This window comes from Mauremys reevesii, linkage group 9 (genome assembly GCF_016161935.1).
Source record: "Mauremys reevesii isolate NIE-2019 linkage group 9, ASM1616193v1, whole genome shotgun sequence".
NCBI classification, from domain to species: domain Eukaryota; kingdom Metazoa; phylum Chordata; order Testudines; family Geoemydidae; genus Mauremys; species Mauremys reevesii.
In genome coordinates, this window is record NC_052631.1 from 48994737 (window position 1) to 49011414 (window position 16678).

Sequence of the window (16678 nt, forward strand, 5' to 3'; positions counted from 1 at the left end):
ATTCCTTATCTGTAACTTGAGAAAGTGGCACTAGTTTACTTAAATAATTAAATAACTTAAATAATTTTTTAAACCAATTTTAGTGAAATTGGTGCAAAAGGCTGGATAGACACTCTTTTGGTTTAAGAGGCTTGCTCAGATTAATTTAAATCTGTTACTAATTGTCATAAGCTGATGGTCCTACCTTTTCAGTCCTGTGGGCTGGATGCTAGTTTGGGGGGACCTCTGTGGCCACATACAGAATGATATGCTTTACAAAATGGACTCCTCCATTTGGCATGACCTCACACATAGATTGTATGTGTGAGGTCATGCTGCATAGAGGATGCCATTTTGCTCTACAAAGTGGCATCCTCCATGCAGAGTGGCCTTGCACATAGGATGCTATTTTGTAGAGCAGGTCTGCTGGAGGACATAGACACGTCTGGGGTCCAGATGGTATTGTTCTGCAGGCTGGATCCAGTCCATGGGTCACCACTTGGACCACCTCAGTGTGTGCATGTGTAATCCACACACCTCCTGGGTGTGGTGTTCTGTCCCATTGGGGTGGGGAGAGAGAACACAAAAACAAAATAAAAAGAGTGTGCTCTACAGTCTTAGCTAACAGCCAGTTGGCTTTTAGCTCATGCAGTAGAGGCTGATGCACTAAGCTCCAGAGGTCTCAGGTTCGATCCTGCCCACCGACCACCAGGTCTGTTGGCATTACACATACATACCGTTTTGCACTGGCTTAACTAAATTCATTTAAAATCGTACCTTTCGTTAAGCCAATGCAACTTTATTTTCTAGAGCAGGCCTTAGTTTTACCAGCCTAGCTGATGTCGTTCCAGCATGGGAATTGCACCCCTTTAGCTGGAATGCAGTGTTGTAGCAGGACAGTACAGAGTCTGAATGTCAAAGGGGAGGAAACACTCAGCTTCCTCCACTGAGATTCAATGAGCAGGTGTATATATTTGGGAGTGTAAGAGTGACCTATAGAGTCTGGCTCCAGGCCCATCTGCTGCCTCAGGTTCCCCTCACCTGCAGCATGGATTGGTTGCGGAGATGATTTAGCTCCTGGGCCATGCCCCAAAAAGTCTGCCCCTTTTAGGGTACCAAAGTCCAGGCAAACACAACACAGAAGAGTCTTCTACCCCAGTCATCAGCTGGTCACATCCCTTCCTTCCTGTGGGTCTGCCATCTCTGCTCAGCCTCTCAATCTTCCCCTGGCCGGTAGGGGTCACTGCAGCACTTCATTAGATGGCAGTATAAACAGCCGCTCAGTCCTCCCCCTTACTAGCAGGAGTTGCTGCACTCTTTTACAGGGTGTCAGCACAGGGGGAACCCACACCCACTTTCTACTATAGGTTCCCATCCTGGGCCCCTGAACAACTGGACTTTCTGCCCCTTTGAAGCCTCAACCACCCCCATTGCTCCTTCCTAACCCCTCTTCCTGTACTCCCAGGCCTTCCGTATGTAATGCTGCTCTTCTATAGACCTCTGACTCCTACAGCTGTTCTCCCTGGAGTCCCTCTCTGACTGAACCACAAGTGCTCTCATTTTCCCATCAGGGCTGCTCTTAATCACATGTTCACCTTGTTATATGACTTTGCTCATTTCCTTGACCTGGGGGATGGCTATGCCTATAACAGGTGCAGCTGAGCCCCAGTCCCCTTAAAGGGTCAGAACACCCTGTAACAATGAGTAAGGTCTGGAGCAGGTGCTGCCCTCTATTATCAGAAGCGCTAATTATAGGGAATGACACTGGTTTTCTCTTATTTAAATGGACACATTATTTCTAGTGATGTTTTAACCTTCTTGGTCCCAGGATATTACAGAGATAAGGCGGGTGAGGTAATTTCTTTTATTGAATCAGAAATCGGTCCAATACAAACTATTACCTCACCCACCTTGTCTCGCTAAATTATTTCTATTGATTTCAGCCAGACCCGATTGTAAAAGATAAAAACAAGGTGGGAGAGTTAAGGTTGATTTCCTGAATTTCTGAGGGCTTGGTGTTTCAACTTGAATGTTGTCCAAGAGCTGTTTTTCCTTACAGAATCTGTATGTGTTGAGTCAACATGCATGTGTGTGTGTGTGTGTGAAGATTAATAATGTTCTGAAAGTGCTTCTGTTGTACACAAGATTTTTCAGAGGCCAAATTGCACAGCATTAATAGAGCAAACAAACAGAACTCTTTGGTATACACATCCCTTTTGCAAAACCTTTTTAAGAAACAGGAACAAACCAAATAATTAAAGTTTGCCTGTCAGTTCAACTTTCATCAGTTTACCAACTCATGGCCGTAATCTGACTTGTCAGTATCTTTTTAGGTACCGTGCTTGTTCTTCCCATGCTACTACTCTTCCTTACTTTCCAGTGTTTCTGTTTTTGTCTTATGAAGAGACAATATTTGAGCCTACAATAAGCAGCCTTTTTAAATAATTTATCTGGGTATGGACCACCTAACCCACATGTCTAGACTGAAAGTGAATTGTGGGATTTTGCTTCTGGGCTATCTGCATTTGGAAATTTCCCCCTTTCACTGCACAAGTGACCCTGCATAATCTGAAATTAGTACAATCAAAATGGAGTGATAAGCTGCACTGACCAAGTTATTTGTATGTGCTTGGCCTCAGTATTTCTGAACTGTCCCCATCCTGTCATTGCGTAACCCTACTGACACAGCTTCTCCTCTGTGCAGTTGTTGATGTGTATCAAGGCTGGTGTGGTCCATGCAGAACAGTTGTGAACCTTTTCAGAAAAATAAGGAATGAGCTTGGTGATGACCTCCTGCATTTTGCTGTGGTAAGATGTACTCCAGAATAGCGTCTGCTTCAAATGTACCAAACCACCCACAGAATCAACAGACAAGGAAATGCTGAAGCCACTTGTCCTTGCAATAGGCAGCAAATGTGTTCACAAGACAGGAGTTCTTATGCATACGTGTAGTCCCATTGACTTCCTGGGCCTAATTATGGGAGGATGAGGAAGCTTACATGGATACAAATTGCAGGGCTGTATCCCAGTTTGAACAGTGAGAGAGACTACATTTTAATGTAAATTAAGAAACAGTACTCAATAATATAACATTGTTGCCCTATCTTCCCTCTCACAGACATACAGCTATGCTGTAGGAATACTACATTTGCAAAGTGAAGCACTCATAAGTTGAGAAATGCTGAAGTTAAGGATGTCTGTGCAACCTTAACTCAGCCTCTTGTGGGTATGCATTCCAATCGACTCTCTAATTACATTCCAAATATAAAATCTTCCTTTTAGAAGTTAGTTAATGTTGCTAAATGGCAACAAGGTACGTGGCTATCATATCACTTATATACTCAGGCACTTAAGAGCAAGGACATGAATAGGTCAGAACCTCAAACCTTACACTGTGCACAAACCCTTTTTCTTATCATGCATAAAGAAATGGATAATTCATCTCAACACATCTTTAATTCTGACTAATAGGCTTTTGGTTTTATGTATTTTATCATATTTGGAAGTATAAGTAATGCTAATCAGCATGGTCTTATTCATTCGTAATCAATCACATTTGGTATTGTTCTTTGATGACAAGTTTGACTCACCAAGGTAACTGTGGCAATATAATATACCAGTACTTAGACTTCTGTAAACATTTGACTTATTCTGATTATACAGAATCAATATGGTGCATATTAAATAGCTCAGCTGTCTGAATAGCTCTCAAAATATGATAGCTATTAGGGAATCAGTAATGAGTGGGGGTGTTTCCAGTGGGGTCACATAGGGAGTGGGATCAAAAATCAGATATGCCAATAATCCCTCATGTGCCTTCCTTTCAGTCATTAAAACATTTAAAAGTTATTTAAAAATGCCAGTAAGCTAATTTGGAGGCTGGATGTACATCTTATAGGGGATCATTTAAAAAATGGTGCTTAGCAACTTTATTAAAGAAGGATGTTGTTTGCACAGTGAACAAATTGGTAGTGACATTTAAAATAAGATCTTAATATAAGCAATGTGTATATCTAAAAACATATTTTAAAAGCTTTTCCAAACCCTCACAATATGGCAAAAATATTTCTGAACACTTTTTAAAATGTTTACTTTTCTACAATGTAAAATTTTGATATAACCAATTTGATATTATGTTTTATTTAGGCTGAAGTAGATTCCATTGAGGCTCTAGAGAACTACAGAGGAAAATGTGAACCTACCTTTCTGTTTTATGCAGTAAGTTAAAATATTTTAAAATTGTACACAATAATAAACCTTACCAGTTGAAATAATCACTTTCTTCCATAGATGCCTTGTTTGCGTTTTTGATCTCCAGCTCCTGGATATATTATATTCCACCTCTTTCATTCACTTCGCTAATCAGTTTGATGCCAAAATCCTGTCCTGAATGCAAACTGATTTATCTCTCTCAAATGCTGCCATGCATGATAGTCGTTTTATTTTCTGTGTGTCTGTCTAGGTATTTATAATGTACCCACTATCTGGACACAATATCATCATATCCAATCAGTTATTATCTTGTGAACACTCTGTCCTAAGTTGCTTTCCAGAGCATCTGTAAATAATCCAATTACAATGTTTTTATTTTATTAATAAATAACTGAACAAGACGTTAAGATATACTGTATAGATGAGGGGAAATAAATGTGTAATGGAATTTTGAAATGAAATGAAGAGCTGATGGATCAGGACCAAGGTCCAGCTAAGCTGGTGTCATTTCTCCACCATTGTCCAGAATGAGCTGCATCATAGGGAGGTGTTAGAATGCTCCTAATGGCAGTTATAGAATAACCTGCCCACAGGGCAAGTTTCTTCCTATCCCCCATCAGTCAGGATTGACTCTTGCCCTGAAGCATCAAGGTGTGTATCCCTTCTTTAAAAGGACAAGATCACCATGATTAATGTAACAGTGGATGGTCTCATTCTTCATCTGAATGTCTTTTCTGAATCCTGGACTCCATGATATCCTGTGCAATGAGCCCCACAGGCTGCTTATTAAAACCCCACATAGTTGAGAACCAGGGCCTTGTCTTTAAATCACCTCAGGTGTCCCCTTGTCTGTGCCTAGTGAGAGAGTAACTTGTCTAGTCACTCACAGCCTTCCATCCATTACTATGTGAAATGGTTCAAGCTGCTCCCAGAGAACATGCTGCTTCCCTCCTCTTTAGTTCATTCACAGTCGGCAAGAACCCTCCCATAGAGCATCTCACTGACCTGTACCTACAGCCATGCTGAGGGCCCAGGGCAGCACTGTTTGTGCTCAGGCCATAACTGAAGATAGACAATGGGGGTGAGGAACCAGGGTTGCAGAAGCCCTTTGTCATCTGCCAATAGGCACTGCATGTCTCAATTATATCATGAGAGTGTATGATCACTGGCTATTGATGTGTATCTAAAAGGTGTCATTTGAGCAGTGTTAGCACCCCTCTTCTATCTCCCTAGTGGTGGACAGTCTGAGTAGTTGAGGTCAAATGAGTGGAGATGGGCACTTGGAAAGCTTGTGCAGATGATGGAGTATGGTGTTGTATGCACAGCATGTATACAGAACTGTTCCCTATTCCCACAGGCTGAATGGCTCACCCTGAGGGAATACGGATGCTGCCCTCATTTCCTGGCACCATAGAAAAGAGGGCTCTCTGGCAGAACACCTGCCTGGCCTGGAGCTGAGTAAGCTTTGTCCCTGGGGAATGGGAGTGGTACTCAGGACCTCCCAATCATCCCCAGCAGGAAGGCAGCTGACTGTGATCTGCCACAACGTGGATTAATTTAAAGCAAAACAATTTAAATAACTTATTTAAATCATGATTTGAATCCACAAGCAGGAAACTTTGATTTTAATAATCGATTTTAATTGTGGTTTACATTTGTACTTTTTAGTTATTTTCCTAGAGAAAAGTTGATTCTCTTTGGTCGGTGACAATTCAAACATGTTGATTTGCAATGAAATATAGTCTTTACACTAAGTTTGGCACTTCTTTTTGGTAGCCAGGATGATACACAGTATCTATACACATTATTTAAACAATTATATAACTTAATTTACATTTATTCAACCTCTTAATTTTCCCATTTTTATCATCTTAAATTGTGAATGATACATTTCTTATTTATTAGATGATGATTAATTTTTTACCTGTGATTTGTGTCAAGCTCTATTTGAATGGAAATTCAGATTCAGTTATAAATGGACTCAAACAGCATTAAAGGTTTTGTTATTAAATAAAGCTACCTTAAAAGTGCTGAATACATAAGAAAAAGTTTATCAAAACACGTTTTTCCTGTAAAACTGAACTATTAAAGGAAGTATTATCTACACTTAACTGAACTGATTGTTTCTGGTCATCATGTCCTTCAAGATTTTAGAAATAGTAGATCTCATCCTCATACCCTAGTTTATATTTATAGATTGGGGGAAAAAAACAAGCTTTAATGCTTTTTCAGTTCCCATTTGGTTTCTTAACTTTCAACTGAACTAGATGCATAAATTGAAATGAAGAAAGCATTCTCTCTTCACCTACAGAAGAGGCTAATGCTGTCAAAAGCTGGTTTGGCACTTCATCAAACTCTGGTTCCGGGTGCCTAGTCAGTGTCTTCCAGTTTTGTGTTTCGGTTTTCTTTAAAATATGGCAGCAAACATGTACTGCTTACTATTATGTTTTGTATTTAATTTAAATGATTTTATTAGAGTAAAAGAAGTTTAGACCTTAACATTAGTTGTCATTTCAATTTTAATTTTAAATAGGTTTATTTAAAAAAAATCGTCTGCATTTAATTTAATGGAAAAGCCAATTTTTAATCGATTTTTATCCACCCAGGTATGCTAGCAGTGTGCCCCATGGTCTTTTGGAAGAACCCAGGGTCAGAAAGCCCAGGGGAAATGTTACTTATGCTCTTTACTCAACAGACCTAACATGACGGAACCCACTGGGCATGTTGTAGTCCAAATCAGCATGTTTACTTAGTATATACAACATACATACAACACACAATACCACTAGAGGACTCACAAGCTATTTAAAGGGATACTACCTAATTCCTATACACTGTAGCAAGACTCCTTCATGCCACCTTTCAGCTCATGGCACAGATGTGTAATGGCTTCATGGTTGAGTCTGACCACTGGGTTACCTGTGCTGTTGTGAGTTCAAGGAAAGTCTTGCAGGGCCCTTACACTTATTAGGGTTGTTACATCATTTCCTCTTGTTCTGGCCAGGGCCAGCTTGCACACCCTTCCCCCTCATCTGCCTGAGCAAATAGAAATGGATCAGGCTGGAAGCAATGTATCCCCCACCAAGACAAGAAAACATGACTGTATCCCCTCCCCTTAGAACAGTGTTTCCCAAACTTGGGACACCGCTTGTGTAGGGAAAGCCCCTGACGGGCCAGGCCGGTTTGTTTACCCGCGGTCCGGCCGATCGCGGCTCCCACTGGCCACAGTTCGCCGCTTCAGGCCAATGGGAGCTGCTGGAAGCGGCAGCCAGTACATTCCTCGGCCCATGCTGCTTCCAGCAGCTCCCATTGGCCTGGAGCCACGATCAGCCGGACCTGCGGACACAGCAAGTAAACAAATCGGCCCGGCCCAACAGGGGCTTTCCCTACACAAGCGGTGACCCAAGTTTGGGAAACACTGCCTTAGAGTAATACCTAGTCCCACTCCATGCAGCTGACGAGTTCTAGGTAGCTCCTCCATGGATGTTAGTGCCTCAAGTAATGAGTGGCTTTTTCCTGATTCAACCTCTCTCCTCTAATATAAATAAATCAATGCTCATGCTTCTAAACAACCAACTGCTTTCACATACCACTTCCCATTCAGTTTTGGTGGAGGTATTCTTTGCCAGTAACTAAATTAAACCTGGATTCTGCCATAATTAATACTGACCTCAAAATAAAAATTTAGTTTAGCATTTCAACTGCTTTAGTGGGACTAATAAAAATAAGCGTCATTGTCACCAGTAAGCATATCATCTGATTAATTGCCTTGTAATACCTTTCAGGGAGGAGAATTAGTAGCTGTTGTAAGAGGAGCCAATGCACCACTGTTACAGAAAACGATCCTGGACCAGCTGGAGGCAGAAAGGAAGGTTTTAGAACAAGGAGCAGAACGTGTGGTGGTAATCAGGGGTCTCAATATATAAATCCATGCAGGCATGTTGTCACAAGAAAGGTTCCCTTCCTCCTCATAAAGCTGTCTCTGGTAAAGAGCACACACAAGTATTATCTACCTTGGCTGAGGGTATAAAAAGCACACCCCCTCCAACATCCACCAGTTCTCTCACCCTCCAGAAGCCATCTCTGGAGATGGCCTCCAAAACACAGAATGAGGCTGACATTTCAAACATGGTTATGATGGGCTTTTTTTTTTTTACCTTTTTGCACATCTGTGATGGTGTATATAAACCCCACTCAAGCCAAGAAGGGGTTAACTAGCTCTGTTAGTCCCAGCTGATTACACCTGGAGGGTGTGTCAGCCCCAGGGAAGAGTTTAAAGGAAGGAGTTTAGAGGTTTGGGGAACAAGAGACTCAGGAATAGTCTGGAGGTTAAACTCTGTGGACAGGGCCTGGCAGAGGGAGAACTGTGCGAAAGCTACAGGAGTAGCGTTAACTCCTGTGGTGAACCTTGAAAAATAAGAATAACTCCAGGGGGAAGCTTGGGTAGATGCTGCTTTGGAAGAAGAGTGAGACTGGAGATGTGTTGAGTACCAGTACTGTGTTGGACACTACTTGTTTGGGACACTGATAGCCTGAAAGGGGTGGAACTATCATGTGACCTGGCCAAAGGGCCAAGTCACCACCATACCAGACCACTGAAGTCCTAAGAACTCAAGCAGAGTTGCCTAAATGCTTGGTCACGCCACAAGTGGGTGCTCTGGGATGGTGACTGCAGAGATGGGAAGAGGGTTTGCTGAGAGACTGTGAGCTTTAGAAAAAGTTGTACAAATCAGCAAAATTGCAGGAAGAGAGCCAAGAAACCATATATGCAGATGTCACATAGTGGAGGATTAAGAATGGACAGGATTGGAAAACAAGATAAAATCAGTCAGTGTAAGAAAGGGCACCAAAACCTTGCCCCAAATAGATAGTCCAGACAACAGTGTGGGAGGTGTGGACATGACTGTAAAAACAGATAATAGCCAGCATGTAGGGAAAAGTGCAGAGTCTGCTGGAAGTACAAACAGTGCAGAAGAACATGGTAAATACAGTGAAGGAATCTAGTGTTGAGACCTTGTACGTTGATCCCATACAGGAGTTGCCATAGGAGATCCTCAAAGGAGAGGCCTGAGCCAATCCCCTTTGAGGGATTGTGCTGGTGTCACTGTAGACCTAGCTAGCTCCAGCACTAGCCCAGCTGCTCCACCACTTGCTTATTAATACTCCCTTTATTTTGGCACATCCCCTGAGCTGTTTATTTCCTAAGAGCAACACTTTTGAATGGATGGTATCGTTAATGAATGAGAAATAACTCTGCCTGTAACTTTGCTATTCAGAAGATGGCCTCACATGAGACGTGCAGAGCAGGAGGTGTGTTTCTCAGGAGGCTACATTCCTTGGGTTTATTGTACCTCTTGCCCAGAAAGTTGAGCTTGTGTGCTTGTCTGATCCAGATTTTGCTTCTTGTCTCCTACTGGTTTTTATTGGCAGCGCTTCCTTCTCTCATGATTCAGGAACAAACAGAGAGGTTTGGGCAGCTAGTTCCTTAGTTGCACGCTTTGCACCTATGGAGAACCCTGCTGCACAGCCCACTGACTAAGGCTGGTCATTGCTGTACAGTCTTACCTTGAAAACAGCAAGAAGCAAATGGATCCAGTCCAGCTTTCTGCTGTGGCACATTGGAGTGTTTATGATTGGCACATGTATGGAGTGTGATAGGTCACTAAGTGTGGTGTGAATCCTGCAATCACTACTCATTCATGTGTTCTCACTGCTAGATTAAGGATGAAGCCCTCTCCAAGGAAAGAGAAGATGCCACCATCATTCAGGCAGAAGAATAGGAAGACAAGCTGGGTAAGCAATCCTGCCACAATGAGGGAGACCGTGCTTCCAGCCCCACTCCGCCGCCTAGCCCCACCCCACCCCATTCAGCCCTCAGTCCTGGTCTGCCTTCAGGCCAGATCTTCCCCCAACTGCACTCCACCCTGCCCCCAGCCCAGCTCTGCCCTCAGCTCCTCCCCCATCCTCAGTTCTGTCCCCAGCTCCACCTGAAGCCCAGGCTCCACTGCTGAGGAAGCCTTGGCTGCACAATAATGGAGGGGCAGGGGTGCAATTGGAAAAGTTTGCATACCACTGCTCTTGTGGGCAGTTATGGGCTAGTCTACTTCTAGAGGAAGTGTCTTCCTAACACACGGACAGGTAGCGCGTGCCCAGTAACACAGCAGTTTAAGATCCCACTTTACATTTTAATAAATCATATCAAATGTAACTGTAGGTATTCCTATTACCCCTATAAATCCTCTTTTGAATCCTACCCAGTTCCAGACCACAAGAACATGCAGCATCAGTGAGCTCCACATGCTAACTATGCACCATGTAAACCCATATTTCCTTTTATCAGTATTAAAATTTGCTGTCTCTGTTTCATTGAATATTCCCATTCTTCTCTAACGAGAGAGGATGAACAAAGCCACCTTCTCTATTTTCTTCATCCTATTCATTACTCTGTAAACCTCTATCGCAGCCCCTCCTGTTTGTCTCCTTTCTTAACCAAACAATCTTTCCATTTTGCCCCCTGTTCCTGATACATCCTTGTTCAGATGGGTGACCACAATGGCACACAGTATCCAAGTGAGGGTGTATCCGTGAGCTATATCATGACACTAAAATATTCTCTGTATTATTTTCCATTTTTTGAGCATTTAACGTGTTTTGACTGCTTCTTGGCATTAAGCAGAGGTCTTCATCAAACTGTTCAGAGTGATGCCCAGGTCTTTTCCATAAGTGGGAATAGGTCATTTACTCTCCAGTGTGCATTACTTTGCATTAGTCAAGAATTAATTTCATCTGCACAGAGCAGTGAGAGCATAAGGCACTTTCATTCTACTGCACCTTGTTCATTGATGCAAAGACCAAAATTAATCTTGCACTGTTCGGTTGTACAGATCTGTTTGAAGTTGTTTAAATGTTTTCTTTTGCACATTATTAATTTTTTTCTCCTTGGTAGATTAATATACCCCTAATCTTCTGGGATTGCTTTTTCCATTGTCCTACTGAAGCGGAGGAGGAATTTTAGAGACGCCTTTTTGCCTTTTATACCTGCTGCTTCTACATACTGTGCTACTTTTGCTCCTCCCTCTGAAGATATTTGCACACAACTAATGTGTTTATGAACTGGCATTAATGAAGAAATTCAGTATATGATATTTCTAGCTCTGTTTTTTCTTTGGCACACTACACATTGGGTGAGATCCTACAGCCTGTGCAAGAGCTCTGGAAGGCCTCTGAGGCAATGGAACCAGCATGATTCCCTCTTGCCAGGGGAGTCCAGTGCAGGGAGACTATGTGGGTCTCTAAAGTTCCTCAGAGACTTTTCTAGTCTTGACTCCCTCTAAGCAGCATAGTGCTGCCCACCACAGCTCTCTCTCCACACAACTACACTGTGTGGTTGGGTGGAGTCAACAGTTCTGTGACCAAGTGCACTCCCTGTTCAAAACACCAGTGGAGGTCCAGATGTCACTTCCCTCACCTCCAACAGAAACACTATGCAAAGGATTGTTACGCAGCTCAGGATCTGGCCCTTTGTCTTTACTAACTGTAATAGGGCAACCCAAAGGGCCTCACCTAGAGAATTCTTTAAAAAACAAAACCAAAGCTTTTCACTCCGAGCAGCTTCCCTGCTTTGTCCGAGGCTGCGTCCAAGCATAAACCACTTGGGTGTATGATGATGCTATCTGTATTGCAATAGCACCAGGTGTCCCAGTCATGGAGCAGGACCCCCTGGTGCAAACACACATTTGTGGAGTGTCTATAATAGCATTTACAATCCTGTTTGTTAACTCAGTTAATTAGCAATCCAGCTCCAGTCTAGACAAACCCTAAGTTCTCTCTACGCTCATTTGCATCAAAATAACTTATTGGGTTTTAATTCACACCTTTCGTTATTTCTGTGCAAGTCTGTGTGCTTTTATTATGGCACAAAAGCACTGGGAACAAAAATCAAAATCAGGGCACCCTACCTGCTGCTGTTTGTGTCCTGGGCAAATGCAGCTCTGTGCTCTCTCATGGACTTTACTTCAGTTCTTGGTTTCCCTTCATCTAACAAATCTCTGGTTATTCTTTATGAATGGAAACACCTAGCATACACCATCAGTAAGTGGCAACATCCCTGGGGCCTAGCACAGGGAAGCAAACGAAGAGCAACAGCGACATGTGGTACAAGGAGGATGAGGACATGATCTCTCTCTCTCCTAAATGTTTGCATCAAAGAAACTTTCTGACATTACTTTGAATGGAGACAGGTGCCACTTTAGCAGGACCCAATTTCTGTCCCCTTTCTGACTTGGAGCCAGGTTTTCAAGAGAGACCAGAACACTGGTTGCCCAAGGGGAGCGGAGGCCTTTTGAAAGTCAGGGACAATGAAAGTACATGTCTAAAACAAACAAAGTGATCAAACCAACAGAAAGAGCTAATTCACAAGAGGATAGGGACACCATGGCATCTGCACACCAGCAGGGTAGAAAAACTCTGTCTGGGGTATAAACTTCAAAGAATATATTTCAAAGGTTCACTGCTCTTTAAAAAGAAGGGGAGAGAACCCCTTAGTTATTCATCATGTAGGGGACTTAGGGAACTCTGAGTCTGTGAATGTTGAGTCTCATGGCCAGAAGGGCTAGAGATACTGGTAGTTTTATGTAAGTGAGAAAAGGGATTGTAACTTGCTAGGATAAAGTTGTAGTAGCTAGAAAGTGGGATTGGTTTGTAACCAGATGTGTCTCAGATGTCAGATGTATCACTTTAATTTTTGTTCTTTGTTAATAAACTTAAAAGGGTTTTAAGAGCCCTTTAAATCAATATAAAGGGCTTTGTTGTGTGGACGGGTGCAGCGTTAAATAGGTTTAACACTGCTAAATTCGGTATAAATGCGTAGTGTAGACCAGGCCTTAGTTTTACAATAAATAATTTTAGTGCTGTTTTGTTAAAGTGATGTGTGTGTCCAGGCTGGAGTGTGCTCCGTTTTTCTGGAGGCAGTGAATTTAGTAATTTCTGTAACTGTCCATTGAGAGGGACTGGACACTGAGACATCTCTGGGGAACTGGGGTTCACAGTTACCGGCAAGGCAAGATTTAGACTGGCAGTGTCTCAAAGGGTTTTCTGGTGAGGTGGACAGACTTGTGTGGCAGAGAACTGACACAGTCTAATCTCCAGTAAAGCTAACACTTGCTAAATCAGAGGGATAACACAGTGGCTTACAGTTCTTGGTGTCCTGATCAGAATGACACAATTTGTGTGTCTGACCAATCCCTGCTCCAAGGTGTGGGCACTGCCCATTCCCACTGTGCCATGTGTCTGACTAGCCCAGGGTATGGGTACTGCCCATTCTGAGTGCACTGCGTGTCTGACCAAACACTGGCCTGGGTTGTGGGCACCTTCCATTCACAGCGCACTGCAGCTGATCAACCACTGTCCTGGGTTGTTGGTACTACTCATTCCCAGAGCGACATGTGTCTGGCTGGCCGTTAAACTGTCAGGCAGGGGACTCTTTGGCTTGTGGAAAGATGAGCCAAAGACACCGTGGCCTGTTTTGCAGCATATTTTGTGCCTGCAGTGCAGCCAGCTACATCAGCAGTGTCTGTAAGCAGAGGTGAAAGTAAGCCAGTGCGCTCCGGTACAGCGTACCGGCAAGAGCCAGTATGCCGTGCTGGACTGCATCGACTTCCACGGCGGGGATTGAAAGAGCTCTGGGCTGCCCGCGACTGTGGCTGGGATTTAAAGGGCTCAGAGCTCCCCATGGCTGTGGGCAGCCCTGAGCCCTTTAAATCCTGGCCGCGGCTGAGATTTAAAGGGCTCAGAGCTCCCCGTCGCTGCGGGCAGCTCAGAGCTCTTTGAATCCCGGCCACAGCTCTGGCAGCCAGGCTGGGGCCAGGATTTAAAGGGCTCCGGGCTTCCCTCAGCGGCAGGAGCTCTGGGCCCTTTAAATCCCTGCCCCAGCCCTGCAAAGCTCGGGGTTCCCCCTGGTGGCCAGAGCCCCGGGCCCTTTAATTTGCCCCTGAGCCCTGGGGGGCTCCCAGCCACCTCTGCAGCTGGGAGCCCCTGGTTGATTTAAAGGCTCTGGGTCTCCCAGCCACAGCTGGTTCCCCAGGGCCTTTAAATCTTGAGAGGCTATGCTTCTTCTGGATGAGGCCACGCCCCCCTCAGGACTCCGGCAGTACCGGTAAGTCCTGTAAGTTACTTTCACCCCTGTCTGTAAGGAACCTGTTATCTTCAGCAGGGAAATATTGGCCTGGGATGGATCCATACTAGCTGCCAGTCTGGACCCTCTGTCTGATTTTGTTTTCCTTTGTTTTAGTTTGGTCTGCTCAAACTGCCAAAAGACTGGGTGGTCTGACTTGGTGGGAAAAGCAGCAGCCAGGACTAGTAGGTGGACGGAGCCAGCGGGGTCTCGAGGCACAGTGCAAATGGAGCAGGCTGGGGCTCCTCCTGAGCATGGGCCCGGCTCCATGAAGCCAATGTAAACCTAGTACTGAGGTGGAGCAAGGGTCAGAACCCGAGTTAGAGTCTGTATGCCAGAGCCAAGGCAGCATCTGAATCAGGAATTGAAGCCAAGGGTCAGAATGAAAGTAGGGGTCCAAATACCAGATCCAAGGGCAAAAGTGTCAGGAATTGGAAGGTCAGAACAGGGTTATCTGGTTCTGAGGCTGGGACAGAAGCAGGGCAGGGTATAGGCTACAGCAGGCCAGAGGAGCATAGGGAGGTATGCAGGGCCAGCTTTAGGAAGTGCGGGGCCCCGGCAGGGATGACTAAAAAAAAACATGTAAAAAAAAGCCTTTCATTTCTTAGCAACCGGTTCCCTATAAAAAGTTCTGATTTAAGGGATGTGCCACAGTATGTATTTTTTGTACCAATAGGGTTACCATATGTCCGTATTTTAGGAACCAAAAAGCCTGACATGTCCAGGAAAATACGGATGTATGTTAACCCTACCTAAAGTTCTTTTTTAAAAAGATGGGCCTGAACTAGAAATGAGCTCCGTTTCACATGTGTGGGTCCCTGCCACTCCCTGGGGGTGTGCTAGGGTGACCAGATGTCCCAATTTTTGAGTCTTTTTCTTATATAGGATCCTATTATCCCCCACCCTCTGTCCCGATTTTTCACACTTGCTGTCTGGTCACACCAGGTTGTGCACATGTGTGGGTCCCAGCTGCTCCCTGCCCCCCTCATTGAAGCAGATGTGCAGGGTTACTGCCTGGGAACTGCAGGGCACCAGTGGACATGGGGCTGGCTGGAGGCAGGGCAGGGGCAGACTGGAGGTAGGGTCTGGCTGCAGGCAGGGCAAGGGGTGCAGGGCTGGCTGGAGACAGGGGTGTGTGTGGTGGGCTGGCTGGCTTCAGGCAGGGCTGTAGGGGGATGCAGCAGGGGTTGGCAGGGCTGGAGACAGAGGAGTGCGAGACTGGCTGGCTTCAGGCAGGGGTGTGTGGCAGGGGTTGGCTGGAGACAGGGCAGGGGGTGAGGGGCTGGTACAGGCAGGACAGGGGGTGAGGGCTGGTGCGGGCAAGGCAGGGCTGCAGGGCTGGTGTGGGAAGGGCAGGGGGTGCGGCAGGGGCTGGCTGGAGATGGGCTGCTGTGGGCAGGGCAGGGGGGCGGGGCTGGAGGCAGGGTACGAGGTGTGGGGCTGGCTGGAGACGGGCTGCCTGCAGGCAGAGGGCGCAGGGCTGGCTGCAGACAGGGCAGTGGGTGCAGGGCTGGCTGCAGGCAGGGGATGCGTGAATGCCCCATCTTCCTCCCTCCCCCACCGGGGTAGCAGCAGCAGCCGCCCGGGGCTCAGGGGCTATTTAAAGAGCCTGGGGCTCCCCTGCTTCCACCACCCTTGCCCTATAAATAGCCGAGGTAGCCCTGGGGAAGTGGTGGGGCTCCGGTGGCTATTTAAAGGCCTGGGGCCGCAGAGGCAGCTGGGGCCCCGGCCCTTTAAATAGCCCCCAGAGCCCCCTGCTACCCCAGGGCTCTGGGGGCTATTTAAAGGGCCCGAGCTCCCCTGCTTCTGCCAGCCCGGCCCTTTAAGTAGCCCCCAGAGCTCCGCAGCCCTACCCCAGGGCTCCAGCAATGGGGCTCTGGGGGCAATTTAAAGGGCCTGGGGCTCCCAGCAGGGGTTGGAGCCCCAGGCCCTTTAAATTGCCCCCTGGGGAAGCCGGGCCACCCCGGTACAGTGCACCAGTTCTTGCCAGTATGCTGTACTGGGGCTTGGGTATGGGGCCCTCTTAGGGGCGGGGACCGATTCAGGGGAATTGGTTGAATTAGCCTAAATCCGGCCTTGGAGGTATGTATTATTAGGCAGCCAGGAAGCTACTGCTGTGTTTAAGAACAGACCTGCTGGCTTCCTCAGCCAATCAGGACAGGTGGGACAGTCTGTCAAGTGGCCTAGCTGGTGCAACCCAGCTGTGCTTGTTAGGCCAGCAGGAGAGCAAGGCACAGTTGTGCAGCGCCTTATTCCTGAGACGCTGGGTACTGTGCATGGTCCTGCCCCCACACTGAGCACTTCACCGTTTCTTAC

At 45.7% G+C, this 16678-nt stretch overlaps 1 protein-coding gene across 7 annotated transcripts in view; it reads left to right on the forward strand.

Annotated features, from left to right (window-relative positions):
- The window catches only part of NME9 (NME/NM23 family member 9), a 54233-nt gene extending 42236 nt beyond the window's left edge, over positions 1-11997 (forward strand). For 5 of the 7 annotated variants that reach the window (XM_039487119.1, XM_039487117.1, XM_039487118.1 and 2 more), the window contains exons 5-9: positions 2684-2787; positions 4126-4197; positions 7977-8093; positions 9909-9984; positions 11138-11979. In XM_039487119.1, the coding sequence (XP_039343053.1) occupies positions 2684-2787; positions 4126-4197; positions 7977-8093; positions 9909-9971 (356 nt within the window). In that variant the 3' untranslated portion in view covers positions 9972-9984; positions 11138-11979. Of the gene's footprint in view, positions 1-2683; positions 2788-4125; positions 4198-7976; positions 8128-9908; positions 9985-11137 lie in introns of all 7 variants that reach the window. The other 2 variants (XR_005584337.1, XM_039487116.1) reach the window with 2 other exon arrangements.
- The last annotated feature ends 4681 nt before the right edge of the window (positions 11998-16678 follow it).